Source organism: Falco rusticolus, chromosome 12, assembly GCF_015220075.1.
Source record: "Falco rusticolus isolate bFalRus1 chromosome 12, bFalRus1.pri, whole genome shotgun sequence".
Classification (NCBI taxonomy): Eukaryota; Metazoa; Chordata; class Aves; order Falconiformes; family Falconidae; genus Falco; species Falco rusticolus.
Window position 1 is genome coordinate 27,086,914 of NC_051198.1, and position 21,404 is coordinate 27,108,317.

At 41.1% G+C, this 21,404-nt stretch overlaps 1 protein-coding gene across 1 annotated transcript in view; it reads left to right on the forward strand.

The window, feature by feature from the left end:
- The first annotated feature begins 3,163 nt into the window (after positions 1-3,163).
- The window catches only part of CNIH3 (cornichon family AMPA receptor auxiliary protein 3), a 46,528-nt gene continuing 28,287 nt past the window's right edge, over positions 3,164-21,404 (forward strand). Inside the window, exon 1 of the mRNA XM_037404984.1 lies at positions 3,164-3,455. Coding sequence (XP_037260881.1) covers positions 3,375-3,455 — 81 coding nt within the window. The 5' untranslated portion in view covers positions 3,164-3,374. The remainder of the gene's footprint in view (positions 3,456-21,404) is intronic.

Below are 21,404 nucleotides of genomic sequence, written 5' to 3' on the forward strand. Positions count from 1 at the left end.
TTAAAAAACTTGTGCTAGGAAGTATTGTTATGCTTGAAGTACCTAGTGTGACCCACCAGCAAATACATTTAAAAGAAATAGTCCTGGTTAAAAAGGAGAGAATACAAACAATTTTTTAATCAATCTGAACAGTAATTTACTTTCCATTTCTTACTGACTTTCTACTTGGTCTGAAATTCATCTCTGTGCTTCAGTTTCCTGAATAATTTCTGCTGCTGCATTCCTGCGTTACAGGTGTGTGCCCCAGGGTGAGAGCAGCAGTCCCTTCTGGGAATAGTTTGGGAATACACTACCTGAAGGAAGCACAAGCATTTGTGAAATTTTGAAGACAGAAGAGTGAAAGATGGGGTGCTAAATCTGAGGCTGTGGCTGCTAAAATGGGCTGCTGAACACCAGAGAGCAAGGATTACTGCATTTTCCAACAAACTGCTGCAGAACTTCCGGGCCTTTTATTTCCATAACAGAAAAGAAACCCAGGTGTGTCTCAGCCTGTGGATGTAATTTTATTTTTTTTATTTTGGGAAAAGAAGTGCTAAAATAACAGTTTTGGAAGCAACAGTTTTTTTCTAAAGGTGGTTATACTCTGTATTTTTCTGGTTTGCCTGTTGCAGATCCCTTCAGCTGATAATGCTGCATCCTTAGCTCCCCCACCCTCTGTCCTGGCCTCTGTGATACGTATTATTTCAAAGAAGCACAGTTGGGTGCTAGACCATAATTTCTCATGCAGCTAGGATCAGATCCATCAGTTTACTTTAAAGTGGATGGGGAGCTAACAGACAGACTGATGCTCTTGCTGTGTTCACAGGGGCTTAAACCAGGCAGATGAGGGTCAGGCATATTGATATTATTTTCACCTTTTGCCTCAGATACCATGATTTGCAGTAGTCTTGTCCAGAAATGACAAAGGAATGGCTCCCTACAGTAAGGTCCTCATGCCACAGATAGCTGTGATGAGTTTGTAACAAGATGGAGATAAGGAAGACTTTTTAGTGATTACTGAGACAAATCTCTGGGACTTACTGAGTGAAGGGTAAATCTTTTGTTACTCTCTGTCACTAAAATATCTCAGGATACTTCAGGTATCCTCATGGTATAATGTAAGAAGTCAGTAGGACAAATGTGTCCTAAATGCAACTTGATAGATTTTTCTTTTCACTGTGAATCTGAAACTTTTGCAATTAGTCAGCCACTAGCAATGATTAATAGCTAGAAAAACACCTAATGGGCAATATATATTTCAAAGTGAGAATCAGGAAAGACTGTGTGATCTTGGAAGTGCTTGGCTGTCGACCTGTCATCTTGCAAAATGAGAAACAAATATTAGCCTGTGTGTCCGCTGAAGAGCTCCAAATACATAGCTGGAATGTAAATGAAGATTAGAGACAGTGAAAAACAGGAGACTATTTACCTTGGAGTGTAGTACTAAACTGAGATTTAACAGTTGTTTCCACTTCTGTCTTTTATGATACCTACAGTATATTTATATTTTTATAGATATGCATATATGTGTGTGTGTGTGTGTGTGTGTGTACATATAAGTGCTCCAGAAAAAAATAATTTTATTTTTCTTGGAAGCATCAGTGTTTTTTGTGCGTTTAATCTTAACATAGGTAATATATATCCAGATACTAAAGTAACAGTGGCAAAATAAAATGAAAACAAATATCCAAAGACTTCTTCTGTACCTCATTTGTAGCTCTTTTCAAAATGTGTGGTTATGAATAAACCATTTCTTTTGCAAGCATACACTCTGCAGGATTTCAGATACAAAAGAATTAAAAGGTCAGAGAATTACAACGTGTTTCTGCATCCCCGTATGACAGCAAAGCTCATTACTGTTTGCTGTGTTCTGTCCTTAATTAAAAGATCAAATCACATGTACAGTCTGGAGCAGCTCGACTACCAAAGTTTACATCCACCAGTTTATTCCTGATTTGTTTATTAATTACTGACCTTCACTCCTGACTCAAATCAGCACTCTTTCCTCAGATAAAAGTGTGTATTGTGTTAAAAATAACACGTCGTCATTTTAAAGAAAACTGTGTTGTAAACATTTAAAAAGAAAGCTTGTACTGAACTTGTCTTTGTTGGAACTATGATCTCTTGTACCATGAAGTCTGACTTTTCACAGGTGACCTCTGGCAAATTTCCAAATAATTTTGTTACTGAACCCCCTCTTATCTGTAAAAGGATAGAAAAAAATGCTGTGAACTGAAATTCTTTCTGTTTTGTAAGGATATTTCAAATACATAGCTCTTGTCCATGGTTCTCAGAATATTTTTAAATGGGACTTCTGGTGGTTCTGTCATATTTTCTCCTGAAAACTTTTTGCTTACACACCTGCTGTATTGTGCCAGCTGATGTGCTCCAAAGAGGTGGAAAAACTTTCAGCGATAAATGTAAAAACAGACCCCCTGCAGAAGTGGCTAAGTCATATCTGGAGACACTATGGATGCTGTTGAAGCCAAGGTAAGAAGCAGGGGCTTATCCCTCCTTCCTTATTTTCAGTATGTGCTTCAGCAATTGGGACATGGCATATACCTGGCAGCCATCGAGAGCACTCTCCCCGCTTGTGGCATTTGAGGAAGGTTTGTCTTTATTTACCCCAACAGTAAGTACCTTTCCCATCTGGTGGGAAAGGGCGGGCTGCTCCTGCTTTGCCGAGCCACTCCGGCGCAGTCCGCCGGCGCCTGGCGGGTTCCGTCCCGCCTCCCCTCAGAGGACGGCGGCCCCGGCGCCCGGCGATGCCCCGATGCCGCCTCCCGCCCCCGCGCTCCCCTCCGCGGCGAGGCCGCGGCGCGCCTCGCACCACTCTACCTGATCCTAAAAGGAAAAAATGAAATAAAAAACACCCAACCGAAACCATTCCAAGTTTAGGCATATGATTACCTTCTCGGGATTTGGCCTAAACTGATCCCAGCCTACGCTCGTTCCTGTCACAGTGCTGCGATACGGCTCCAGTCAGACACACGCGGCAGCCCCCGCCCGAGTGGCGGCAGGACCCGCCGCCCCCGCTGAGGGACCCGCGGCCGCCCCCGCGGAGCAGATCCGCCCCTCGGGGAGCCCAGGCTGCGGGGGCCGCCCACCGCCAAGCCTCAGCGCGGAGGGGAGGGCGGAGGGGCCGTGCGGCAGAGGCGCTGCCGACGCTGCGGGGGTCGGGACGGGCTCGGCGGAGTGAGGAGAGCGGTTGTGAGGGGCGCGGCGGCCGCCCGGCCTCGCTGCCCGCCCGTCCCGGCTCTGCCCGCCTGAGACACTCCCCTCCGCCGTGAGGCAGCGCGGGCGCTTTGCCGTTCTCCCCGCTGGGATTTCGGGTGTCGCTGTGCTCCCGGTCGCCCGCCGGGACCTCCCGGGGGGCGCGGAGGTCTCTCCCCACCATGGCCTTCACCTTCGCCGCCTTCTGCTACATGCTGTCGCTGGTCCTCTGCGCGGCCCTCATCTTCTTCGCCATCTGGCATGTGAGTACCCTGGCCCCCCGGGCCACTCCGCCGCCCGCGGGGACCGTTGAACACGGCCTCAGCCCTTGGGGGTCGGGGGTCGGGCAGTGCGGGGAGAGGGGCGGGAAGCAGAGGCGAAGCCTCCACCGCCGGCGTCCCGCGGCGGGAACGGCGCTTCCCGCGCTTCCCCCGCCGGCCGCCCCGCCCCGCCAGGACGGGCAGACCGCGTCGCGAAACCTCTGCCCGGTTTATTTTATTTAGCAAGCGTAAAGACCAACGGCTTCTGTGATAGCTTATAAAAATAAACCTGACCGTCCGCTCTTGCGGGAAGCGCTTGCAGCCTGAATGCTGCCCTAGCCCATCCAGGCTTGTGGGGACCACTCTGCGCTGTGGCTGAGGTAAAAAAAGGTACATGAGTACAAGCTACTCGTGAGACCATCACTGACTGTGCTAAAACATGAGATCTTCGAGGTAAGAACAACTGTTTTTCTTGTCTGAGAAGAGGGCATTTTGAAGGAGAAACCACCCCATACTTGATGAAGCAGGTAGGTTTTTCCTTCAATAAGTACTGTGTTAATAACTTTTTAAAAAGTCAGATTTGAATGTGAAACTTCCTCATCCTTCTAATGCATGAACTGGGTATTAGAGTCCACCTTTACTAATCTCACTCAAAAGCTGTGGTGCTCATTCCTTGCTGTGGTAGGCATAAGCATGTAACTTGGAAGGTGTTTTATTTCCACAGTAGTGCAATTATTGTGCATAATTTGCAATTCTTCTAAACAGTTACATATGTTGGAATTCTTTATGCTGTGTGTGTATGCTACACACATAACAATGCTGTGAACGTTCAGGGTGGAACAGGATAAGCTGAAAAATAGAGCAAGTCTCACGAATGCTCCTGCAGATACCTGATGGAGTAAGATTAAAAAAACCCACTCCTTTGACTAACAAGTAAGGGAAATACAGCATTTTATTTTTATTAAAGCAAGAGTAAAGCAGCTAGCTCAGTTGTATCTAAGTGTATTGGAAATATGAAACAGATCACTGTGCTGTGAGAATATTTTGAAATAAAATCATTTTGAACTCTTAATGGTGCAGTTATAATTTTTTTTCTTATTAATGAAACCACAAAAGTGTGATGGTAATGTCAAGTGCTTAGTGATATCAAGTACTGCAAGGCTGAAAAGAGCCTCTAGCAGTCAACTGCTGTGCTCCTGTTCTCTGGAAAAAGGAATAGTAAAATTTAGACCATTACTCATGTTTTCTTGCCTCCTCTTCCCCAAACCTTTAGGTCCCCAAAAATGAGAATTCTTCAGCTTCTTCAAAGGGTTTGGACTTAGAAGTGTATTCTACTCTGAATCACTCGCTATAAATTGAACAGTTACTTCCTTCATTGCTATCACAATTTTAATGATTTTTTAAAATGCATTTGAAGTCTGTTGTTGTGTTGTCTCTTTTCTCGAATGAAGTTGTTCTCTGAAGACATATAGTACTTATAGAAGATTAATTTGCTGGATTTGCTACAAATAAAAATTACCTGCTCTAGGTGAACCTGCTTTACCAGGGAGTTGGGCTAGATGATCTCCAGAGGTACCTTCCAGTCGTGAGCATTCTGTGATCCTGTGAAATCAATGTAGTTACTGCAAGTTTAGTGAAATATTTTCAACTTTCAGTTTGTAAACTCATGGAGAGCAATCCCTTAGTTCTGGAGCTCCATAAGCGGCAACTAGGAAAGGAGACCTTTTGCCAGTAGGCTTATGTTTATGGTGCATGTTTCTTATATATGGTGATAAATTGTTGAGGAGTTGAAATTGAAAATGGGTGGAAATGCTGTTCTATTGTAACAGAGCAAGAATTGGTACTGGCTTTTCTTATAAATGGATAACAATTCTATTAAAATACATGGTTTGTGAAGGTCATAGAACAACAGATTTAAGACCCTGCTGGAATAAACGTTTAAGCATACCCATTACCAACATATACAAAACACAAGGGTTTTTATTAACCTTTCCGTAAGAATTGTTATAATCTTATTTCTTCTAAAATGTAGTCTAACATGTAGCTTATGTACTGAGTCATAGGAGTTTCTTTTACCTTAAACATCTCACTGTGAAAATCTTCCCAAGAAACAAAACTCCTACTCCTTCCTCATGACCTGATTTTTTTCACTGTAATGTACTTGTGAGGGACAGTAGATATGTTTTAAATAGGCCCTCATAAGGGCAGTGAAGGATTTTAGTAATTATATTTTCCTGGGGTTTAAGTGTTTTTGTGTTGTTTTTTTTTCTTTTTAAACACACATTGGGTTACTAAGAATAAGTTGTTGATAAATCTGAATGTCCCATCACTTTGAAAGATTTCTGATGTTCTAAGACTGAATGAGAATTTATATTTTGTATATTATTTTAAAGGACAAGAAAAAACTGTGGCATTTGGACTTGATATTGTTCTAACCTGAAGCTGGCTGAGATTTGGGCAGTTATCTGGAATGAATTAACAGTGGATCAAATAAAATCTCATTTTCTTCCTGCTGGGAAGTCAGATGAATTACAGTTTTCATTAATGATGTAATAGGTTCAGTAAAAACTGTGAAACCAAAACAAAAGAAGAGGGTGAAATGAGGATTTTTATTTTTGGAAACTGTGCTTTTCTTATGCCTTTCCTGTAAGAAGTTAAAGGCTCTCTATACGTTCCTGTGCCCTGTATTCTTTGCGGGCAGAATGAAGTCGGCCAGAACATTTTAAAGGAATTATAAATAGAATACAGGAACTTCTTCAGACATCTGAAACATGTAATAATTCTTTTTCCTGCCGTTGAGAGATCTTATATACGTTGCCAGTGGTGTCTATCATAACTCCCCTCCCTTCCCCCAAAATTAGACACTGACAGAAACTTCTGTTTAAACTGTACACAAGATTTATCTTAACGTATTTTTGCTGTAATTTTACTCATATCTATTAAATGAAAGAAAAGGGCTGAAAAATTGAATTCTCCATGTATTACATAGTACCAATACTACTCTGTGGTACAGGAATTTTTTAAGCATTTGGGTTGTTCAGTGACCACATCAACCTCTATCTGTAATGACACAGTATTAATAACATCACGTAGAAGTGGATGTTTTCATGCCACTGTTGTGGAAAAGTACTAGAGAACTGAGTAGAGGATGGTGACCTTTCTGTTTGGTTTCTTCTAACCAGGCTCTGGGGTTTATTCTCATTATAGCATTATATAGGCAGTTTCAAAACCAGCTCTTTTGGTGTTCAGAGTAAACTTCATGTAACACTGTGTATTAGTCCTTTCAAAATTCTGAAAATCTTATCCATCTGGGGCCTAAAACTTTTCTCTGAGTTTGAATTCTCCTAAGTATACAGTTTGGTCAAGTTGGTTATAGTTGAAGCCATATTAGCTGAATGTGTATCAGCTAAATGAGACTGTCTTCAAATGAAGTTAGTGAGCGTCAAAATGTTGAGGATACTTTGGGGAATGAATATCACTTGTGGGGAAAAAGTACTACAGAGAGACACCTCAGTACAATTAGATATATACTGCATGTGACTCCTGTTGCAGAAATGCAGTTAGAATAGTGCTTCGTTTGGTTTACTAGCTGAGGTATCTTTTCAGTGTGTTTTGGCCAAGGTGTTGTCTCATCTGGACTAATGCAGCTGAGCGTATTTTGGTGCAGTTGCATGATACAACTAACGGAAGAATTTGGTCTACTAACTACATAATTTTATATCCTCACCTGATCATGATGTAAACTCAAGAAGAGTATGTGGTCTTACTACTAATAATCACAGATGTTTTGTTTTGCTGTCCTCAGCTCTTGTTCTTCTCTATTAGCATCTTTTTACTAGTCAGTTTTACTCCATTCCTAAACTACCTTGAGCTAAGATTTAGCTTCCTGTTAACATATAACATAGCTATGTCAAGTCTGTTTGAACTCCCAACAAGATTTGACATACCACCTTCATTTCTAATATAGCTCCACTGAGTTGTGTCTGAAGTTGACCAAATTGTGGTTTATTTGTCATCACCTAAAATGTGACATGTTTGTGTAAAGTCTGCAGCACTATTATGCTCTTCAAATACATTGGTTTTGGGTAATTTGAGTCCTTCCCTTTTAAAATAATTTAAGCTTAAATTATCTGCTTTGTAATTTGTTATTTTAAGGAAAGCTGTAAGAAAAGAGCTTTTCAAAGTGTTCCATTGTTACATGTTCCACAGTAAACCAATTCATAAATACCAAGAACATTACTGTAAAAAAAAAAAAAAAAAGCATCAGTGGTGGGTCATCTTTTTTTGAACTCATGCCAGTGTATCTTTGAATGTGTGGGACTGCTTCATAGCTGGTAGTACTTAAGGATTGCCAGAAAGTATTAGGAGTATCATGCCAATGAAAAAATTAATGCTACCAGCCTAAGAAGCTGTACCAAATAGAATGCTTTGGAGTATTCAGATGTAATTGTGAATTCATATGAATCTGGGAGCAACTCTCTGGCACAAGAAAAGTTGTGTACACTGAAATTGGTGACAGTTAACTTGAATTAAGCATAAGAAGAATAAAGCAGCAGAGTATGGAAATTTTTTGCTTTTTTTCTTTGTGTTTTTGGTTATACCTTCCTCCCTTTTGAAGTGTGCAGTTAGTATTAATCCTGATAACTGCCTCAATATGAGTTTGGCTTGATTTTAAGTATACCTGTGAACTTGTAACTGTTAAAACAGTGGGAGGCAGTGACTGAACAGAGTAATATAGGCTGAGGTTGACTTTTAGTTTTAAATTAAAGCATCCTTTTTTGCAAACACCAGGGGAAGGAGCCCTATGCTCCTATTCAGTGCTGTTTCTGCTGTTGGCTTTGTGTATTGTGTTTAGCAGACAGCTTGAACTATCTGTGCCTTGTTTTCTCATTTACTAAGTGTGGGTAATAGAACTAAACTCCAAGTACTGCATGTAATGTTATTTAACATCTATCCCTAAAATGCCTTTGCTTTCTGACAGAAGGTGCTATGTACATACGAGATGTTGCAATTTCTGTTATTTGTCGCTGTGGACCAGATTTTATTAGTACTCAAGTTGCAGTAGCTTAGGTAAAAAATTCTAAAGCTCTCCAAGAGTTATGTATTTGGTTAATATTTGGTATCTGACTCACTTAGGCTTCCTCACAAAATTCCTGGCCTAATTATTGATAAATTGTAGAACCTTAATTTTAAAGATACAAGAAAAGTACACAAGAGAATAATTTAAAGCATGGATTGATAGCAGATTCAGTTGAGTAAAGCACTTCGGTCACAAACCAGGTGCTAGTCTATCAATGTTTTCTGTGTATCAGTGTCTTATTGTTTCTGTAATTTTAGTTTGGAGGATAGCTGTCTCACCTGAAACAGTAAAGAGATATATGAGTTCACTTGAACCTGTGCTTGTCTTCAGTAAAGGCTGCCAGTCCTCTCAATTTAACTTCATCACAAAGCTTTAAGAGCCTGTCTTGAAAAGAAAGTAATTTCCTTACAGATTTGTGGTCAAGCTTGAATTTTCTTTCATGTATTGAAGTTCAGTGCTGTCCTTTAATGAGTCATTAATTCAGTTCTCTGAGAGTATTGGATAATTACATGACTAAAACTAAAATCAGATTAAAGCTTGATGAATGGGAGCACAAATGTTGTTCCTGTATGCTATACATATTTCTTGAAGACATTTTTTCTTCTGTGAGCAGCTAAGCACATTGTCTCTGGAGGTTTCATAGTCATGACAGTTTAAGGAATGAGTCTGATATTTCCACTCTTTTTAAAGACACGGCACCACCAGATTGGTCTGGCTATAACATACCTTGACAGTTCCCTTACAACTTTTCTTTCAGAAATTCTTCCCATTAATGCTGACAGACAGATGCTAGGCCAGGCAGCACAGGCTGTGGAGCAAACTATATTTTATATATTGAGAATAAGTGTATTTCAGTTTAGTTACCTTGTCATTCTTAAATAATAATTAAAAAATCATAGAAGTCTTTAGGCTTTACCACAGACTTAAATGCTGCGGAAGGATTGAATTGGATCTCTGTGTATGCTTGAACAGTTATGATGAGATTTGTTTGGAGAAGGGTTTTAAACTATGAGTGGTTGCCACTGGCTGTAATTCCAGCTGCTTCACAAGTCACAGTGACTCTGTTATCTGTGTAAAATAAATTATTCTGTGGAGTCTTATGCCTCCCACAGAAAATTTGCAGAGAATTATTTAAATGCTATTTGGTTGTCATATATCCGATATTTTTTTGGTCTTAAGATTAGTTGGAAAATCTACTTACTAAAAGGTTTTTATATCCAAATTGGTAAATAATGTATTTCTAGTGATTTTTTAAAAACTGCTATGCTTGTTAATAAGCAAGGCAATATAGCTGTCTTATTTTATTAGACTCTGAGTACAACTCTTAGACTGAGTCTGAGGTATGAGGTTATAGCTTGTTACATGTATTTGTTTATTCAGCCACAGCATACTACATTAAATCACACTTAAAATATTGAATTCAACCCTCAGCCATCTGGCTTAGTTAATTCCCCCCACCCCAACATAAATATCCTTATATCAAAATATTTTTCAGAAAGAGGAAGAAGCTTAGCAGAAAATAAGCATCTTCTCCTTGTAGATACTAGACTTCTCTGTGACCTGTTTCTTTTCCTCAGTGCCTCTGACGTGCAGTTGATCTATAACCAGCGTTGCTGCTGACAGCTGGAGGTGACTCTACCAGGCAGTGAAACTAGGTCTCACTTTAGTCATAAGCTGGGAATATTGAGAGACTTTTCAGGAGGTTGGTGGTTTGGAAAACGCTTCCACTTTCTGTAGAAACAAAGCCTCTCTCCCATATGAAAAAAATAAGAATTATTATTTCCACTCTGCAAAGAGATAGTCACTTAAAGCCACAGGACAGTCAGCGGATGAGATAAGGGTGGAAGAATGTCAAATACCGCTTGGTTTACTAGATCAACTTCCAGTGTTTCACAGTTGGAAATTCCCATTTAAAAACTCAATTTGTGACCATAATGATATGCAGAAAGTAAAATACAATTTTATTCACAGAATATTTCCTATGTTCCTTGGTAATAATTACAACTTCAGAAATATCCAGTTCCTTTTAAAAGGAATAATAAAAGGTTCATGGAGTAATTTCAGTTGGAAGAGACTTAGGAAATCATCTAGTCAAATCTCTTCTTCCAAGTGAGCCAGGCTGCTCAGGCTGTTATCCGGGTGACTTATGAACTCTTCATGGATGGAGAGTCCACAGCCTCTCTGGGAACCTGTTCCAGTGCTTTACTTCTCTCACTGTGAACGTTGTTTTCTTACACGCAGCTGGAGTTTCTGTGAGTGCAACTTCTGACTTTTGTCTCTTGTCTTCTTGGTGCGTGCCCCAGAGAAAAGCTTTATGCTGACTTCTGTCTAACCTCCCCCAGGGAACCGAATGCAAGATCATGGAGCAGATCCTCCTGGAAACTATGCTAAGGCATGTGAAAAATTAGGAGGTTACTGGTGACAGCCACCACTTCACTAAGGACAAATTGTGCTTGACAATTTTGGTGGCCTTCTACAGCAGACTTACAGCATTGGTGGATAAGGAAAGAGCAACTGATGTCATCTTCCTGGACTTGCGCAAAGCATTTGACACTGTCCTGCAAGACAACCTTGTCTTTAAATTGGGGAGACATGGAGTTGATGGTTGGACTTGGATGGTCACACTCAGTGGTGTGGTCAGCAGCTTGGTGTCCAGGTTGGAACCAGTGATGAGTGGCATTCCTCAGGAGTCAGTATTGGTGCTGTTTAACATCTTTGTTGGCAGCACGGACAGTGAGATTGAGTACACCCTCAGCAATTTTGCCAATGACGCCAAGCTGTGCGGTGAGGTTGACAGGCTGAAGGGAAGGGATGCCATCCAGAGGGACCTTGACAGGCTTGAGAGGTGGGCCTGTGTGAACCCTGTGGAGTTCAACAAGGCCAAGTGCAAGGTCTTCCAACACTGGTTGGGGCAATCCCAAGCATGAATACAGGCTGGACAGAGAATGGATTGAGAGCACCCCGAGGAGGACTTGGGGGTGCTGATGGATGAGAAGCTCAACATGACCCAGCAGTGTGTGCTTGCATCCCAGAAAGCCAACTGTATCCTGGGCTGCATCAAAAGATATTGAGGAGCTGCAGTGCATCCAAAGGAAGGCGACAAAGCTGGTGAAGGATTTAGAGAGCAAGTCTTATGAGGAGTGCCTGAGGGAACTGGGTTTGTTTAGTCTGGAGAAGAGGAGATTCAGGTGGGACCTTATAGATCTCTACAACTACCTGAAAGGAGGTTATAGACAGGTGGGGGTTAGGTCTGTTCTCCCAGATTACAAGCAATAGGACAAGAGGAAACAGCCTGAAGTTGTGCCAGGGGAGGTTTTGATCGGATATTAGGAAAAATTTCTTCACTGAAAGGGTGGTCAAGCATTGGAACACACTGCCCAGGGAGCTGGTGGAATCAACATCCTTGGAAGTGTTTAAAAAACATGTGATGGTGCTTAGGGACATGGTTTTGTGGTGTACTTGGCAGTCCTGGGCTAGTGGTTGGACCTGGTGATCTTAAAGGTCTTTTCTAACCTAAATGGTTCTATGAAAAGCAGTGTGCCCAGCGGGCCAAGGGAGGTGGTTCTCCCCCTCCACTCTGCTCTTGTAAGACCTCACCTGGAGTACTGTGTTCAGATCTTGGGGCCCCCAATATAAGAAGGACATGGCCATGTTGGAGTGAGTCTGGAGGAAGGCCGTGAGGGCTGGAGCACCTCTCCTATGAAGACAGGCTGAGGGAGCTGGGATTCTTCAGCCTGGAGAAGAGAAGGGTCCTTGGAGACCTTATAGCGGCCTTCCAGGACCTAAAGGGTCCCTACAAGAAAGCTGGAGAGGGACTTTTAATGAGGGTCTGTAGCAATAGGACAAGGGGGAGTGGCTTTAAACTGAAAGAGAGTAGATTTAGATCAGCGATTAGGGAGAAATTTTTTACTGTGAGGGTGGTGGGGTGCTGTAACAGGTTGCCCAGAGCAGCTGTGGATGCCCCATCCCTGGGGGTGTTCAAGGCCAGGCTGGAGAGGGCTTAGAGCAACCTGGTCTCATGTAAGATGTCCCTGGCCATGGCAGGGGGGTTGGAGCTAAATGATCTTTAAGGTCCCTTTGAACCCTGAACCATTCTGTGATTAGATCCCGCCACAGCCAAACCTGCTTCCTTCAGTCTCTCTTTGTATATTATGTGCTCCAAACTTCTTTTGCTCACTGGAGTGGCCAGGTTCTGTTCTGCTGGGTTGCTCCTGGGCTGTAGTGTTGAATGTGGATAGTCTATCCCAGGTGCAGGACTTTGCCCTTGTCTTGGTTGACCATCATGAGGATGTTGCTGGCCAGTTCCTCCAGCTTTTCAAATCTGCTTCTAATGGCAGCCGTACCCTCTAGTATGTCAGCTGATCTCCCCAATCTGGTGTTATCTGCAAACTTGCCCCATCTGTCACATCTTCCAACTCATTGATGGCGATACCAAATAAGGCTTGTTCCAGTATTGATACCTGAGGAACTCCACTCTTAACTGGGCATCAATCAGACTTGAAACCAGTGACCATTACCCTTTTAGTCTGATGGTACAGCCAGTTTTTCACCTTGTAGTCTGCCCATCCTGTCCTCCCAGTTTGAGTACAAAACTTCTCTGCCGAGACACAGCATCTTCCTCTTGCTTAGTGTTTCATTGTGTGCCCAGAAAAATTCAGAGGAACATGAATGCACTTTGTGAAGGCAGGACAAGAGTCTTTATACTTTTTTCCACTTCTCATTGAAAAAATATTACTATATAAAGCAAGGATTTATTTTAGGAATGTCATTGTAAGAAGTTGCATTAGAAGGCACTGAAAAATGACAAAACATTTACAATGGAAGTAGGTTTTCTCAGCAAGATACTGCAGGAGTGCTGAACTTGCAGCTCCAGTTTTGATAATGTGAGCACATGAAGCAGAAGGTAAGGGAGATGAAGAAATAGTGCCTATGTTGAGTTGTCCCATAGTACACTGCTTGCTACTCCTTACCAACATGTTAGGTCGTGAAAAACCTTTGGGTTGGTTTTGGGTCCTTTTGTATTTCTGTGCTTTTGCAGGTCATGTCATATTATAACTATCAGGTGGATTTTTATTTTTTTTAAACACAGCTGGAAGTGTGTAAGCTAAGCACATCACTGGATGAACCAAAGGTTAAAAAATTAAGGCGATCTACAGTAAAATTGTGAGAATTAGAAAGTTATAGTCTTTGCAATTCTCTGATAACAAATACTGTGCAAGCGCCAGGCATTGTTGATACCAGTGCCATTTTTTTTTAATAGAATGACATTAGATTTTTGAACGCTTTTAAATGCCAGCCATCTTCATGCCATAACTCAGTGTTTGAAGTGTTTGATTGTTTAGTCAATCTTCTGTTGCATTATTATTTTATTGTGTTATGAGTTCTGGCTAAATAGTTCAGATTGTATCACCATTAAGTATAAACTGCCTTGTACATTCACAGAGTGGACATTGATAAGCAAGCATAATGAAAGCTTCACTGAGATCAATTTGATTGTGTGTACTTCAGTTTTTCTTCTCTCAGTATTATATAAACACTATTAGCAGATCCTTTAGAAAATTGATTTGCTGATCATTTAAATGGCAGGCCTGTTTGGAGCTGTGCTGAAATCCTTAGCCTTAATCATGCTCCTGTAATTAGACTAAGGAGTTTCATAAGAACATAATTGAACAGATGAGGATGCTTTTTGGGCTGCTCTTACTTTACTCTCAACGTTTGACCATTTTTACTGGTTGCTGTATTCCTTCCCCTTGCCCTATTTCTGCAACCACAGCTGCATTACTGTTGTATTCCTTCACCTTCCCTTATCTCTGCAACCACAGCTCTGTGGCTGGTGGTCTTTTCATGTGTGTGTGTCTTTGCCTTGGAGTTATTTCCTCCAAGTTCTGCCTGGCCTCCTTTTGGGAAAGAAAGATAACCTGGGAAGGTCTCAAATCTCATCATCCCTGCCTGATGCCGCCTGCAACAGAAGAGTTCCTGTTTCCTTGTTCTGCCTCTTGCTGGTCTAGTGGGGTCCTGCTGTGGCCCTGGGAGGCAGGAAGCACAGATCTGGCAGCATTTCTGCCTGCCAACCCACAGCAGGCTCCTTTCTGAGACTGTGTTGATAGGGCCCCACTGTTGAGTGGATAGTGGGGGGTAAAAACAGCGTGGGAAGGGGGAAAATGGGACTGTGGGAAAGAGGAGTTCGGGGAGAAAGATACGAAGGAAAGAGCAAATGAGAGGAAGAAAATACAAGGGACTAACAAGAGAGAAGATTTAGAGCACAGAATTCTTATTTGGAAGACAATTATTTGAGAAGGCTGCTTGATTCTAGAAGGTATGGTTGAATTCAGGTGGTGGACGTTTTTAGACAGCTTGTGTAATGAGTCTTCTGTGTGGGTATGGTGTAATATGTGACATGCTTGAACAGATTTTTTTAGTGACAGAACCCAGATGCCCTTATGTGTTTCCTGGATTTTGGTGACTGTGTATACATCACTGCTAGTAGGAATAGAGAATGCAGGAGGGGGGGATAAGAATTAGCAGCAGCAACATGAAACCTGTGAGGAAATGGAAGAGAACTCAATGTAAAGAGCGTGTGGGGGTATGGGGAGGTAATACTGCTCCCAGGCATGTATCAGTGTAACGGAAACTAAAAATGTCAAAATAATAACTTGTAACAATACGTAGGAATCTTTGAAAGCTCACAATTAGAATAAATTGTGGTGTGGTGTTAAGACTGGAAACTAGAGACAGCACTAGCCAATTAGCAAATCTCTCATCCATGACTTACCTTACTGTTACTGAAAAATAATCTTCTCTGTTGATCTCATTCTCTCACCTCCTTCTTTGGAGCAAGTATTTTTTTTCTAGTTTTATCTATTCCAGTACATTATCCCATCTGTTTACTACCCTTTCCATGAATTTATTCTGCAGAAATATCCTGTTTATTCCTAGCTTTGGAATTATCAGTTTTGTGCTGTTAACTAATAGAAACAGTGCTTCAGTTAGTTTTGAGAATAATTTGTGAAGATGGAGCTTTGTGGCTTCAGTGTATCTGTGTCTTTCTGCTCACCTATCTCCCATACTGTAGTTTTGATGAGAAGAAAAAGACAAGTAGAAATGTTGCATGGGAGCACGTTGCATTTAAGGTGGGGTAAATTAGAAATTATTTGTAATTTTGAGGAATAATAGGGACAGAAAATAGCAGGCTATTGGTCCAATGTGACCAGACTAAGACTTTTCCTCCTACCTTCATCATCTGGCCAGTCTTTTGTGTTAGGTCTTTCACCAGCTCATGTCTAGCGTGTACCCAGCTCAGTGTGGAAAAAGCTGGGTAGTAAAAAAAGAATTTGGCCTATACAAGTAGAAGATGTACATCCTAGGGGTCTCATTTCTTATTGTGCTTTCTTAATTGGTATGGAGTTTAGTATAAAGAGAAGCAAGGCCAAAACAGTGCTCTTTCTTCTGCTGAAAGCAGAGCTCCCCAGCCTCTCCTGGGTTTGGGTAGAAAATAGTGCTGGTGATCTTTTTAACTCACCCTGGTTGGTTGAGAGGTCTGCAAACCAGTTCATCTGCACTAGCCATTACCTGAATCAGAGGCACAAATCTGAGGTCAACACCTCAGATGTAAAGCTTAGATTCAAGCTCCCATAATTTGCTCTTGGCCATTGAAGAGATCAAGACTAGAGGTGAAGCTTTGGCCTAATTTCATACATCTGCTTGTTCAGTTTATCTGCAGATGTGGTCTTTGTTTGCATCCTTTTCAGGACAGAAGAAAAAGCTGGTGCAAGAGTCTGTAAGACCTTTGCCTAGGTTGCCCTTTCTTAGCTTGCTGAATGTGTGGCTGTAAGTGGGAATCCGTGCTGTAACAGTTTGTTTGCTTTTCGAGACAGTCCTGACTATCAGATCAAGTCAGTACCTAGCTAACAAGTGACAGCATTCCTGATGTGACATATCAATTTGTTGTCACCAGTGTTCTGTGAGTAATTGATCTTGCAGTTTTGGTGCTGAACTGAAGAAATCAGAAGTGGTTAGATAGTGAAATGTTTAAAAGGTTTTGATCTCGTTATCTGAATGGGAAAACCTGCTTGTTCTAGAAAGAATCCACATAAAATACTCCATTGCATGTAGGAGGAGAAGGAGACCATATGCAGGGCAGAATACTGGTGGCATGCTTGTGTCAAAACTGCAAGGAGTGTGGGAGACTTATACTCAGTTCCCTAGTGCTGCAGAGATTCAACCTGTGTTTCCTGTAGCCTACAAAACTGCATAGATTCAGAGCCTTTCGGGCTGGTGGAAAACATTGTCAAATAATCTGTAAGATTTTATTGGTAGAAGGAGAAGAGCATGCGCGTAACCGCTTGGGAGTGCCCACTTCGTATCTGCTGCCTTTGGTTCAGACCCAGATACTGCCTTCACCACTGACTCAGAGCCTCTAGACACCGGTATCCTGCTAAATGGAATGTGGTCTCTCATTGTATAAAATTCTTACAACAGTGGGTCTCTTGCTGCTGTAATCCCTTCAGGGAAATGTATATTTATGCATGGTAGCATGATACCAAGAACTGACACTGTTACCTATGTTTCAAAAAAATGAGTAGCCTGATGGTCCAGATTCTCTTGTGAGAGATCGAAGACATGATTTTTTAAGTCAACTGAGGCAGAAGAATTTTCTACCACAGTGAATGTAATTAAACTTGTTATGCATCTCCATGTACATGCACACTTTTTTCTGTTAAGAACAATGTGGTGTATTAATCAGTTTTGTTTCTACTTGAAAATGTGGGGGGTTTTCTTAATATTGGTAGCAACAGTTTGTGTACCTTTTAAAAAGAAAAGTTGAAGAGTGTGTTTGTTTCACAGAATACTTCTACTTTCTGAACTGTTTCCCTGTACTGAATGCAGTAATGTAAGGCTTAAAATAAAAAAAAAAAAAAAGACAACAAAATGATGAAATCCTGTGGGGAGGGAGGGAAGCATGGCAGTCTGGACTTACCTTAAAAATTCCTCCTCCGCTTGAGGTCTGTTTTGAAATGTGTTCTAGCTGCAGGGAGCAAAATTATTAGCCTATTTAGAAACAGGCTCTGTGCAGCTGTATTAGCATCGTCCCTCCTGCACAGCTTGCTTGCTTGTCTTCTTTCTCCTAATGAACTATAGTTTACATGTGCACAGCTGATTTTTGCCTGGCTACAGCTCAGCTGGTCTAGGCTGGAAGACAGTGAGTGGGTATAAAGTTGTAGTACAAGCAGAGGTAATCTCTGAACTCTGTATTTAGGGAATAGGCGGAACATTTGCCTCCTTCCTGAAGGAGGGGGTTGACATCTCTCCGTTTCAGGAAAACTGGGGAACACACTGCAGTGTCTGTGGTGAGCAAGTGAAATCTGTGTCCAGAATCCTGTTGTTAGCCAGTAAAACTGTTTCTCCTTGCAGTTGGATGAAATTATTTTTAAAAGCCTGTTTCATAGCAGTTGTAGAAATCTGTCAATAGATGCTTGTCAAATCATCCTTCTGGGAGCATTGTGTTTGCCACAGCATTTTGCAGCTGCTGAGGTTTTTTTAGTGGTTTTGTCAAAACTAATAGCAACAAGTGAATTATTTACATTCAGAAATCAGGTTGCTTTTTCAAATTGTTGTCTACAATGTTGCAGTAATAACGAGTAACTCATGGAGATACTAACTTTATATTCAAAGCACTCAAAGCTCTGTACAGTATGGTTGTGTTCCTGATGATAAATTTCTGTCATCTTTACAGTGTGGGCGGAGTTTTTAATTCTTGTACTAATAGGTGAACTGTTTCAGGTGACTGCCAATAATTATTCTTAGTGGGTTCTCCTGTACCTTTCTAGAGGCTTGAATATCTGTTTTGGCATAGCTGAAGCAATAATACTGCTTTGTCTGTGTATAGGTTTTGGTTGTGGGTTGGTTTTTGGTTTTTTTTCCCTATAGTTTTTATTTATGCAAGGGAATACAGTGATGTAACTATACCAATGCAGACTGGTATGTTTGTGCATGCCTGCTCTCAGCAAGGGAGCCTTCCTCTATGGATTTGCATCAATATTTAACTAGAGTATAGTATAATTATGCCTCTGCATTTCCATAGGTAGATAGAAAACCTTTTGAATCATGTTTGCAGAATGGAGATTATGGATTTTTAATTTTGCATGTTGGAGTTTCTATTGGAAGAACCTGAAGGAGGGCCATGAAGATGATCAGAGGGCAGGAGTGCCTCTCCTATGAAGACAGCCTGAGAGAGCTGGGATTCTTCAGCCTGGAGAAGAGAAGGGTCCTTGGAGACCTTATAGCGGCCTTCCAGGACCTAAAGGGTCCCTACAAGAAAGCTGGAGAGGGACTTCTGATGAGGGTCTGTATCGATAGGACAAGGGGGAGTGGCTTTAAACTGAAAGAGAGTAGATTTAGATCAGCGATTAGGGAGAAATTCTCTACTGTGAGGGTGGTGGGGTGCTGTAACAGGTTGCCCAGAGCAGCTGTGGATGCCCCATCCCTGGAGGTGTTCAAGGCCAGGCTGGAGAGGGCTTAGAGCAACCTGGTCTCATGTAAGATGTCCCTGGCCATGGCAGGGGGGTTGGAGCTAAATGATCTTTAAGGTCCCTTTGAACCCTGAGCCATTCTATGTTTCTATTAAAATACTTAGGATCTGGCTTGAATACTTGAGAAATTAAAATAAGATTTTCATGACTGTTAAGTTAGCTTAAGCTTCTAGTTAGAACCTAAAAATTTTAAATTTTGTTGGCCTAAATGTAACATCCTTTTACAGACAAAAGAACTTCTATAAAAAAGTGAAGACTAGGTGCTCAGGTGTATGAACAGCCCTGGATGGAGCCACAAGAAATCTGTTTGCATTAGCAATGTGTCTGGATTTTTGTGTGGAGAGTTGTTAATAGTGGCAGCATGTGAAATGCAAGTTGAGCAAGAAAATGCCATACAATTGTTAGTGTGAAATCTGACAAATAGAGCAATTTTCTGCCCTTGAGTGGTTTAAAACCATTTGCAATCTTAATCCAAAAAGGCACTGCTTAAACAAATGCTCTGCTTTGGAGATGAACAGCGGTACAATAATTGGACAGAAATGCATAGTTTCACTTCTCATGTGCTTTTAGTATACTGACAGTATTTTTTTTCACTAATATTTTGTGTGGTGCAGCAATCCAGAGGCTTTGGTAGTTCTGCCATTGATTCTGTAAATAATTTAATTTCTGTGAGCTTTGTTTTCCCCCTTGTATAAAAGATTGAAATTATATTTTCCTTGCATTTAAGGCCTTTGTTACCTTGAAGGAAGATTTATAACTGCAAGGCATTGTTAGTTGTTATTGTTTACTTCTATTAATATGTGATGAATTAATAAGTGTAATATTCAGAAAAGTAAATACATTGGGGAGAGATAAGAGAAGAAAGGAATATATTTAATCTCACTTTCCTCTCTGCACTTTATTTGGCTGTAGTGTTAAGATTCTCATCAGAACCAGCATTTCAGATACTGTGGTCTGGGAAACTGCCAAGTTGCATGGACAGGTATGATGAAAACATTTGATGAAAGAGATGTGAAACTTTTTTCTTTTTTTTTAATAGGTGTTTAACAAAAGGATGTAGTCAAGGACTAAAATATTATTATAAGGATAAAATTCTCTGGTTTATGAGGCAGGTTGCCCACCCATTCATGCAGTTTTGAATAAACTTTCATATTTGGTAGCATGAACCAGATTGGCTCAACCAGAAGAGAAAGAGGGAAGAGGAACAAGCATCTTGAACAAAAGTTCACCAGCCACATAGCTAGATTTCTTGTTGGGACTGTTTTCGTAGCATTACGAGAATTGGGTAGCAAAAATTATTCTCTCAGTCTGTCACTTTGACAATGTCACCGTTCTCTGCATCTCACTATGGGCTTCCCTTACTCCGTCACCTCAAGACAGAGACTTAGCTTCCCTTTCAGGTCATCTTGTGTTCTTACTTGACTCTCTGTCACATGTTTTGTCAGTTGCTGCTTCTGCTCAACAAAAGCCAACAAAGTAACTCATCCAGCTTGCATCAACATGGTTCAAATATGATATGTGTTCAGCGCTATTTCCAAACACAGTAAATACGTCTGTACAGCAGCTGACATGCAGCCATGAAGCCAAGGAGCCATGCTCTTAAACCTGTCTGTCTTCTGTGCGTGTACTGACATGCAGATAGCCTACGAACTGCTGGTGTGGGTGCTGTGAAGGCTGTGTATGAGAGTGGAGGGGTAGACAAATTGTTTAAATGAACCATTAAAGATAGTTTCTTCAGGATGGGATTGTGGTGCATTGACAGGATGGTGGCAAGAAAACATATGTTAAGTGTTACTGTTCTGTTCTGTGGTTGTCATCAAGTTCTGTTTTATCTTAACTTTTCCGAGATGCCAATAAGCAATATATCCAACTACTTTACTGTCACTGAATTCACACCCACGCCAACTCCACTGCCACCCTAAAACATCACATTCTCAATTGAAATATATTTCTGTAAGAGCTCAGTGATAAAAAAGCATCTTCTCTAGAAATGAGAGATGATAATTCATTCCTACTGTTAATAGGTGAAAATTTCAGTTTGATGGGTACATAAGCATGGCAAAAACTAAAATTTGGGTTCAAACTTATGTGAATACTTCATTATTCAAAGCTGTTATTGTCTAGAGAGATAAGCACAAAGTGTGCAGGTAATGAAAAATTTTCTAAGTATCATTGCAGTGGTAGCTGTACTGAAACATACATTGTCATCACAATTTCGTCTGTTCAGTACATGTTTAAACTGGGGCAAACTCTTTGCTGACTTACACTTTGAGTTTTGAGACTTACAGATGGTGTGAATTACCAGAGAATGCAACCAGTATTTTTATAAACCTTTAGTTTTAT